Here is a 10,451-nt window from a genome sequence, read left to right as displayed (position 1 = left end):
CTACCTTCCTCTTCAGGGATTAAAGGTGAATGGTGCTGAGTGTGTGTGAGTGATTAACCTGTGCCACGTAAAAGTCCTGAATGCGTATGAAAATATATGCAGTTATATAGTATAGATTTTTTTTATTCCTTCAAATGACGAGCAGCTTGCCGTTCTCCTGATGGTAAGCGATACCACCGCCCATACACAGTAGAAACTCCATCCAACACCTTGAATTACAAAATATTGTTTGGTATCCCAATTCGCTGGCCATCCTGAGACATGAGATGTTAAGTCCCATTATGTCCAGTAGTTACACTGGCTACAATGTCCTTCAAACCGGAACATAACAGTGACCACACACTGCTGCTTGGCGGCAGAAATAGAAAATACAATAAATTGTTACTAACACAGCATGACATGCCAAGTAAGTGCAATCTTTTTTAAATGAAAAGTAAGGCACATATTCTTCCAACTACCCAAAACATCAAAGTATCATTCAGTACTCTAGGTTAACGACGAGTCGGGAGTGATAAGATCTGAATTTGGTAACAGAGGCGAGGCCTTCGTGAATAGATGTCACTAGATGTTGTCAGCTCCGGTCGTGAGAAAGATCTTTCGCAGAATAAAAGTGTCGCGTGTATTCTGGGATAAAAAATAGATATGGCCTGGTAAGTGGTATTATCCAAATATGTTCAGTATAATCTGTTCAGCAATTTTTGTGTTTTCTTCAAACATACAAGGCCAACAAACTTTTTCGTTTACAATAGTATTAGGTGGTAAGATTGAAAGCTACACATCAAGCCTTTATCCACGAAGGGGTAGGCAGAAGTGCTAACAGGGTATCCACTTTACCCCAAGTGTGTTCCGTCCCATAATGTAATGTTGCCAGGCTACATATCGGATGCACTTTCCAGGCTTCGAGCTGAGAGTGAGAATAACCCAAATATCACTCTTACCGACCCGGGATTCGAACCCGGGACCTCAGAAAGATGTACCACGCACGCTATACAACTAATATAGCCAGTAAAATTGTATACTCAATTTATATGGAAGTTAAAACTGAATTCAATACCGAGTTTGCTAATATTATGTCTAACAAGCAATGCCAACGCGGTAAAAAAACAAAAATGCTAATCTACAATACATTGATTAATTAAGCAATGAGATTTGTCACGTGGGCGGAGCATTGCTAAAGTTATTGAAATAAATTAGGCCCTTATTCACCTTACTTAGATAAGAACAAAGCAATACTATGATAATACGTCTGTTTCTCAGTTAGTTCAGCATGACAACCTTGGCAGGCGCAGGAACGGTTCCGCGCAGTTAGTGCAACAAGATACCCCGGGGCCGTCCCGTATGCGTCGAAGAAGGCCACCGCGAATTTTGGTTGGTATGGTGTAAGGTACAGGGGTTAGGGACTCGGTCCAATGCTCGCTCTGTGATATACTCCCGAGTGACATTGGTCCGTAAGACCGGTGAAACCAACATAACCGTTCCACTCAACTCCCTCCCTCCAAGTGGTGGTAGCAATGACGCGTTTTACCCCACGGGAAAAAAATAAGACAGCCTTTGCAGTAAGCAAACATAGGGAATTTGTTATTGGCTACTATTGAGATACAACTTACTTTAGTTAGCTGTCAGATAAAGCAAAATAGACTCAAAGAAAATAATGATATTGCGGACATTATGCGCTCAGGGGCAGTGTGCGTCCTTATAGTATTATTTGTGAATTCGGGTTGGTTTAGGTAATTATAATTTAACAAATAGTTGAAGCAATGATTATTGTTGACGCGAACATTAGACATTGAAATAAAACTATTTTGCGGATTTTATCACGGTTTTTAATATTATTATTTTCTCCCAACGTTTCCAATTTTTTTAAATTTTGTGTATTTGTAAAATGTAGGTAGATATTGTAACTTTGACTTTTCAGATGACCTACACCTCAGTCCGCATCGTCACCACGAAGGCTGCAGCCTTCGAAATATCATACAGTCGAATTGAGAACCTCCTCCTTTTTTGAAGTCGGTTAAAAATTATAATATAATAACTGCCTAAAATCCAAGAAACAGTTTTATTTCAATTTAAATAGTTAAAATAATCACCATATAAAAACTACTAGTTATGAGGATATAAATATTATATAATGGGTGTGTTATTCTTTTTATTATATTCTGTATTGTAAACTTTCTGTATAGATTCGGTTAACACATACAAATTATGATTTTAATTATGACCTACTGATGCCTCTGCAAAAGGACAAAAACATACGATATCATTCGAGACATTTACTCAAATTACCGAATACTAGAATAATCGATAATGGAAACCGAATATAAACCTAACGTATCGTATCGCAACCGCGGCCACAATTCAAATAACATTCCGAAAATGTACGCCTTGACACAAAACTTCAAGGCAATTAATGCTCACAGCAAACGATTAATATAAAATGTATTTAGAGCCACGTTAGTTCTCTTCTTCAATTGTCGTTCTAATCCTGAAATGCTCGGTACACCAGGATCATTCCGAGAGGCCTATAGAGGAACCAGGAAGATCCTTTACTTCTGGAAAGGCTGACTAGACATATAGCTGGCATATCACGAACAACGGCCAGACTTCCTACGGGCTAAGTGCGGTAAAGGAGCCCCTCGATATAGACCATAAACATACCGTTTTAATTTGGGGTTAACTCTACACACTATTTTTAGTACGAGCATGGCAGTCACCCCATTTCACGTAATGGTAAGTGGAGTGGGGTTCAGATAGACGACCATATTTACTGATGAAGAATTTATTCCTCACCAATTGACACAATTGGGTAATTGACAACTTTTTTAACATTTATCAAAAATGTATGTCACCCACATCTAGCGGCGAAACAATTTTCAAAATCCACTGAATAATAAATAAGTTATAAAACTTTGAAATTCGGGAGAAGTGGTAGTTGTCAATAAGAGTTATAGCAAACTATGACGTCACCGAGTATCAACAGGCAGAAAGCTGCGTACGTGAAAAAGAGATAGCGCTATAATCCCACCACGCCGTTTTTCTCACAACAATATTTAAATTGTGTATAACTGCTTTATTTTTCAAACAATTTTGAAGCTGATTTCACAGAATTTCTTTTTCGTATTATTTAAGGTACATTATAAAATAATGTACAAAATCAAGCATATAAAAATACCGTATTATGCCAGCCTATTTGACATGCCCTTATCCTACTCTAATGTGGGTTCAGCCTACACTGTTTCGCACGTTAGAGTTGATTTTTGTGTCCATGCGGATTGCGACCACAGGACACGAAGTGTTCTTACAATAGTATGCCACATAAATATGTCGCGTTTTAGGATCAGTCTGTGTATATTTAGTTTCGAACAGGCCGGCAGAATTGTGTCAATTGACGAGGCATCATCTCCTGTCAGCCATATCAGTAATCAGCAATATTTTATAGTTAACCCAATTAGTGCCCTATTTCTAAACACCAAACATAAACTTCCTATTGTGAGATATTCTCTCAGTAGCACCCTCTCAGTAGTAGAGGCCCAGCAGTGGGACAGTACACAATAGAGGGCTGGTAACATGTTCTCAGACCAGCGATCGAAATTGTTCATACCACGCGGTTCGTAACAATCAGTGTTGCAAACCGTTCCGGGCGGCCGCCTTCGACCGTCGACCTTACGCTGCGGATTTACACTGCTCTTACTAGCGTCTCCTGTTCCGAAACCTCCTGTTTCTCTTGCACAACGTCATTTATCGCGTCGTGAAAAATTAGACATATATTTGTATTATAAATCTGCTTAGCAGTGTTTTGACATTATGGCAAAAAATGGGTGTGTAGCAAGATTTATTGGGCGCAGTTTTCACGTACACTGCGCGGCAGCCTGCAATTTCTCTGGAACATCCATTCCTAACCAAATCATTTTTAACTCGCATAATTGCCCGACTCGGGAATCCAACACGGCCCACATATACTACTAAACCGAGAAGGCTAGCAATTTACAATTCAATCTAAACATGTTAAAACTCCGGCCAACATTTATATTGCTAACAAATTATCCTAAACCATTACTTGAACAACAAAAACAGTGTTAATGTGTTTCCAAAAGGCCTAGTGTAGAAGGGCCAACAAATCCATGGCCGCTTGTGAAAGGATCTCAGAAATAAAACATATGTTATTATTTACACGATGCCAGTGACTAAGCTGTGATAGTAGAGTACTATTAATTGTTTAAATAAGAATTCTATTTTATCATTTTTAGTGTACATTTTGTAAGCTTAGAATTTCTTTAAATTATACTCTAATGAAATTATTGTAATTGTTTTATCATCTTATGAATTTACTAAAAACTAAATATAATATGATTCAATGCAAATATGAACCAAAAAATATTTTGTTTAAAAAAAATCAAAGTGACGCAATATCGAACCATAAATGTTTAAATTCAAATGATATCCACCATTTTTAAAGGTAGTCGAGTGGCGCCCACTAGCTTACATTACTGGCATCGTCTATAACGCGTTTATTGAACTATTTACAATTATTAATATTTAATATGGCGATATAGATAATAAATCACATAATAAACTTATAAATATGAAATTACAACAAACAACGAAATAAATAATATACATTCATTCGTATTCATTCATTCTTAATATAGATGTTTTTTCCTTAGATTGATGATAGCACAATTTGCTATTTTCCTTGGACTTTTAGGGCATTACATTTGTTGCTCAGGCTCCAGAGACCCTTATAAAGATGGATTTACAGATATAGCGTACCTACTGGAGAAACTACGTCATCATACAAGGATAAAAATGATTACAGGGAGATGATAAGTGTGAATTATGTTTTTTTATCCGGGCACAGTAAAGTGCCTGACGAGAGACGATTCCCTCGCCAGTCGACACACTATGCCGGCCTGTTTGAACACAGGCTGAGCCCGGAACGCGACAGTCAAGTTGGCCACTATTGCTGGTTTTAAACTCTGGATATAGACGTTATCCGGCCGAATACAAATATCTTACCACCAAATAACGCTATCTCTCAACAAAGTAAACTTTGAACATGCTGGCATAATATTTACTGGGCATTATGACGCAAAATTTAATTATTTAAAGATTCATGCAATATATCTTCTGGGACGTCTAAACAGAGCAATCGCAATCAAACATAATTTCAAACATGAATACCAGTCTTACAACATATAATCTTAACCAAAATAAGATGGGAATGGATCTTCTATGTCCTTTGATTCTATGTCGAATTCTGTTTTCTCTGTCACGTAGTCTAGTGAGTTCAGTAAATCCATTTGTTTTTTATACGCCACATCTTCTGCCCTTGTAGTCTTCTTCTTTACTTCTGTCTTTATTTCTTTTGTCATGGTACTTATGTTTTCTTCTTTACTAGTGGCCTTTTTAGTTCTCGTTACCACTACAGGCGGTTTCGTAGTTTCTGCTTTCTGCTCTTCTTTGATATCTTTCTCGTAACTCTCGTCGATCCACTCTATCTTTTTGTCAGCAATTTCTGGTGACGTTTCTGTAGTTTTTGCAACTGTGACAGTTGCTTTAGCAGTAACTTGTGCAGTAGGATGCGTCGGTGGAGCTGTCGAAGAAACGAAAACAATAAAGTCACCAAGATCAGCCTTAAATATGTCATATTTCTTTTCTTGGACTCTTTCTTTTGTATTTGATTTATCTAATTTACTTTCGCTGTTATCGTTTATTTCTATTTTTCTATTTTATTATCATTTATTGCTTCTGAGTCGCTTTCTTTTAAATATTCAGGGATAGAATCAATTTTGCTGGTAACAGTATTAACATTATTTTCCATTCCTTCGCTCTCACTATCAACGGCACGTCTCGTATACATGAATTTATCTTCATAATCCTTATCTTCCTCGACAGCCTCTACAAATTTTGGATTATCTAACCTCGATGTTACAACTTGTTTTTTTATTGTAGTTGTCTTTCTCGCCTTGCCTTTGACCCTCTTTTATTTTTTTCAGGAACGGTTCTTGTTGGAAATATAGCTGGTGTGTACTCTAGTACTTTTTTCTTTATCGGTTTAATATCCGGAGCGTTTTTTATAGCTTCTATAAGCATATCGATGCCGTCGTTTGCTGAAACGTAAGACAGTATTGCTAAAAGTTCTAGATATTTTCCGGTCTGGTGAACTTTATTGAGAAATGAATATTGCAAGTGTATACAGGCGTTACACTAACAATATTTAGTTTCAATAGACACCTCTCACTTCGAGTACTGGCGTCAGTTCGAGTCACGTCGTGCCGTGACTTTATGCTATTTATTTCCGACAAGTAAATATTATTAAACTACAATATCTTTTGCTGTCTATTCTAGATTGTTGCTAAAATTAGAACTCTTAGTATTTTTATTGAAAAGTATATGTATTTGCCTGCCTATGTAATGTGGTCCTGCAAAGGTATAGTTTACAATTGGATAAAATACTACTTAAGGACAAAAAAATTACAATATATTTGATTATATTTAGTAGCTATTTTATAAAAACTAAATGGTAACTTTCAAGTTTTATTATATTTAATGTATATATAAGTACATAAATATATATCTACACATTACAACCTACCATACTTACTTTAATACTGGATCGATAAATTATATCAGAAATTACCGCGATATACAAACACAGAATTCGTGTTTCGCAAGCTTAATTTCACAATGAACTCATTACTCGTCCTCTTTGTCAAATCTGATTGCGCTTTATTTTCACGGGATACTCACCAGGTGCTGCATCCAAAGAATAGTTCTGTTTCAACAAGTACTCCATTAACATCAACAAATATTCAACAGCGTCATTGTCTCTCATTACCTCTCTCTTCGTCCGAGAATTTATATTTTGAGCAAGTTGTGTCAATTTTCGTAAATTTGTTACTATATTTCTCGAAAAGTTATCTATGTTAGCCATATTCTTTAGTTCTCTGTCAACGCTTGCTGTCTTCTGATTGTCCTTTTTTAATTTCAGTTCAAACACAGTCATATAATCGTAGATCTTCTTAAAAAATGAGTTCTGTGTAATATCATATCTTATTAATAAATCTCTTAAATTTTGAAACGCTTCAGAGTTGCTAAATTTATGTTCTTGCACCTCGTTGACTTTACGTTTTTTAACATTTCTGTTGTTTTTCTTTAAAAGTGATATGATTTCGTTGAGTATTTTACCAAAATTTGCCACTGCGTGGATGAACTCTTGGGTGTTTTTCTTTATGTAGTCAATTTGTGTTGCTTGTGTCTGAGATAGTGACTTTGGTTTTAAATCGTTTATGTATGAATCACGTAGTATGATGTTGAGCTTATTAACGTCATCTTTCAAATTAGATTTTGGCTTATTTATGGTGTTTATAATTTGATTGTCCGTTGGAATATCGACGAGATGTAATAGACCTTTAATTATTTTTATTATTTTCAAAACCTTGTCAGTTTCAACGCCTAGTTGCGTCACTTTGGCGTCTAACAGTCTCCTATCTCTAGGATTTAGATTGCAGGAGCCAATATTTTCACAGAGCATGTTAATAGTGTATTGCTTTTCTAGAAGTATTTCAGTTTTTGATCTAGTCATGTTGGATTTACCTCTACGTAGTAAATTATTAAATAGATTTCTCATGTATTTGACCATATAATTTTTTGCTTCCTGATTTTGTTTTAGTTGTATTCTTATTAAATTCCTTCAATATATTTTTAAATATGCTTTGTAAATTACTGACTTTTTTGTTCAGGTATGTTGTATTTACACTATCTTTAATTATTCTTGGACTTAAAATAATTTTCCTTATTTTATTTCTCTTTGGCATATCGATCTTTCTTTTTATATCTTGAGAATAAACATTTGGCTTTAAATGAACGAATGTATTATTTCTAGATTTGTTGTTATTATAGAACATATTAATTTCTTTCTCTTTAAATTGTCCTATTTTGAAATATTTCTCCCTATCTTTTAAAAGTTTTATCTGGTACCATTTTTGAATTTTAAATCATTGGCACCCGTCATATTGTTTAACAAATGTATAATATTTTCAGTAGCAATTTTAAAATCTGGAACATATTTCGTGATGTTCATAATTTGTCTCCATTTCTCACTTGTGGTATTATGCAGAGTTACATTGTTTTCTGGCTTTAGCGTATGCGTCATTAAAGGTGTATTAGTGGTCGAATCTATTTTAATGCTTGTTTGATCATCTGTCACTTCATAGAAGAACGTTGGTTCTGTCGTAATAGTAGTGGTGGGAATGGGACTAGTCGTAGTATCATTTGGAAGGCTGAAGGTACTTAAAAGCTTTCTTGGATTTTCAGTGGATGTCTCTTCTTCCTTTATAGGGATTATTTTATCTGACACGGTTACGTTCTCTGAAAGCAATAATTTTACCATCATTTAAAATTCATAAAATTTACTTCATTTTGAATATTGTTTTAAATACACTTATTTTACAAAGTCAATTTAAATTATACTTTAAATAGAACAAACCTTTAACAATTGGTACGACGCTAATGACTTTCAAATGTTCGCTATCATCAACTTCTCTCTTAGTTCGCGCAGTTTTTTTCTTATTAACATTATCTGTATTCACTTTGATCTGTTTCGCGCTTTGTCTAATTATAGTCGAAAACCTTTTCATCAGAGCCTTCTTGTCCTGTTTCTGTGTATTTGGCCGTTTCTTATCAACTGCTTTTAAGATCTTCGATGAATTTCCTTTCTTCACATCATTCTTCATCAGTTGTTGGACAGCTTTTAGCATTTGTTGAACTACAGCCTGAGCAAACTTCGGAGTAGTAGGCAATACTATTTGGTTTGGCCCGTTGTTTATTTTAATAGGCTTCCTTGCTACATCTTTCTTGATGATTTTCTTTTGAGGAACCTTCCTCCTTATTACCTTATTAGGTTTGCTTCTATTAATGTTTTTTGGATCTTTTTTATTGATATTTTTGTGTGTTTGCGGCTGTCTTTTCGTCCGAGTATTGAGGATTGCTGGTTTCTTGATAACCTTTCTAATGATCTTTGGCGGCGGTTTAGCTATCGGCTTGATGGTGACGGCTTTACTTGTGTTGTTAGGTTTCACTTGTGTTTTTCTGATGACTGTCCTTCTGTAGTTACCTTTGCGTTTCTTTGAAGGTTTCCTTGTAGTTTCTGTAAACAATTTATTTCTATGGCATAAAATACGTTTTGCAATTTACTATGGAAAGATACATTTCTTTCATGAAACCTTAGGGAACTAAAAGGAAAGCAAACATAAAATGGTTAATGGTGGATGTGTTGTAGATCTTACTGTCGCAGAAGCTGAGCACGTGGCAGTCCCAGCGGCCATTGGCGTCGCAGTCACACACCGTACAGCCGATGCACCAGTCCTCTACAAAAAAACCTTAGATTTAGTAATCATCCTGCTATTATTCGCCTCTATGTAGGATCGGTACAACATATGTATGCATATGTTTAAAATATTTTGAAGACTGATCCCTACCAAAAAACAATGTGAAAAACTGTTAGCTCCATTGTTGCCCCTGTTTATTATTTAAATTTTATCATATGAATAATTACGTTTAATGAAGAGTTCATCATATAATTATTTCTTATGTTTACGCGAATGTTAGACATTGAAATTAAACTAATTTTTGGATTCTATCGCGGTTTGTTGTGTTTTATTTTTCTCCCGTTTTTCGCCTGGTTAAGAATTTTAGCGCTAAAATTCTTAATCAGGCGGGTTTTTTTTTATTAATATCAGCTCTTCAATAAATATAACAAATGTTAGGATAATGCTTCGAAATTACAATTGTATTGTAAAACATACATACCGGGTGGGCATCCGTCGCTGAAACTCGACTCAAAAGGCTTGCATTGTTCCGGCATATTTTTGTTGAATACTGAAAACATCCATAATGATTGGTATTGTATATTTTATTTAATAAAATTAAAACGCAAAACAGATTACAATCAAAATTAAAGCTAATTATAAAATATACAAGCATAAAACTAGATTGTATTCCTAAACATTGCGCCCTTATACTAGTTATTTACTTAAAGTGCGGACTTAGATAAATTAAGACTATTGTGTACTGTGTATAGTCAAAAAGTTGAAACAAGAAAGTAGTATAAGTGTAACTTAAAAAAAAATTACTAACTATTGCGGGTAAATATTAATTGTTTGTCAGATAGAAGATATCTTCAGCAAGCGTAATGTGCTATGTAATGAGTTTGACCTATCTGACAATTCAGATGTAAGAAATAAAGAAGGGCTTACCGTCTCTAGTGGCGTCGCGGAAAAATACGTCACCAAGTCCAATGCCGCGACGGATTCTAGTATCCCTGAAAAAGGTCATTAACATTTTTAAAAATTCACCCGTATTAAAATCTTTGTCTCCTTACATAAACACCGAAACAAACTTTGTATATTAAAAATAGACTTTAATTTTGAAGATCTATGTAAAAGGTCTCCTCA

The 10,451-nt window shown here is 35.0% G+C and overlaps 1 protein-coding gene across 1 annotated transcript; it reads right to left on the bottom strand.

Moving 5' to 3' along the window:
- Positions 1-5,974: 5,974 nt before the first annotated feature.
- On the bottom strand, positions 5,975-10,314 carry LOC115456061. Its single transcript, XM_037440405.1, has 6 exons — positions 10,254-10,314; positions 9,808-9,876; positions 9,285-9,365; positions 8,486-9,145; positions 6,748-8,367; positions 5,975-6,107 (listed from the first exon to the last, which is right to left on the bottom strand). Exons 2-5 carry the CDS (start codon positions 9,860-9,862, stop codon positions 7,967-7,969), a joined length of 1,197 nt encoding a protein of 398 aa, XP_037296302.1. The 5' UTR covers positions 9,863-9,876; positions 10,254-10,314; the 3' UTR covers positions 5,975-6,107; positions 6,748-7,966.
- Positions 10,315-10,451: the final 137 nt, after the last annotated feature.

Source organism: Manduca sexta, chromosome 4 (assembly GCF_014839805.1).
Source record: "Manduca sexta isolate Smith_Timp_Sample1 chromosome 4, JHU_Msex_v1.0, whole genome shotgun sequence".
Classification (NCBI taxonomy): Eukaryota; Metazoa; Arthropoda; class Insecta; order Lepidoptera; family Sphingidae; genus Manduca; species Manduca sexta.
The sequence above is the reverse complement of the archived record's forward strand: the minus strand, read 5'-3'. Positions and strand labels throughout refer to the sequence as shown.

Coding starts and splice junctions, on each gene's coding strand:
- LOC115456061 (XM_037440405.1), bottom strand. CDS start 9,862: ATGCCGGAACAATGCAAGCCTTTTGAGTCGAGTTTCAGCGACGGATGC. Junction 9,366..9,807: donor CAGCGACGGATGCCCACCCG/GTATGTATGTTT, acceptor GTTTTTTTGTAG/AGGACTGGTGCATCGGCTGT. Junction 8,368..8,485: donor CGTCGTACCAATTGTTAAAG/GTTTGTTCTATT, acceptor TATTGCTTTCAG/AGAACGTAACCGTGTCAGAT.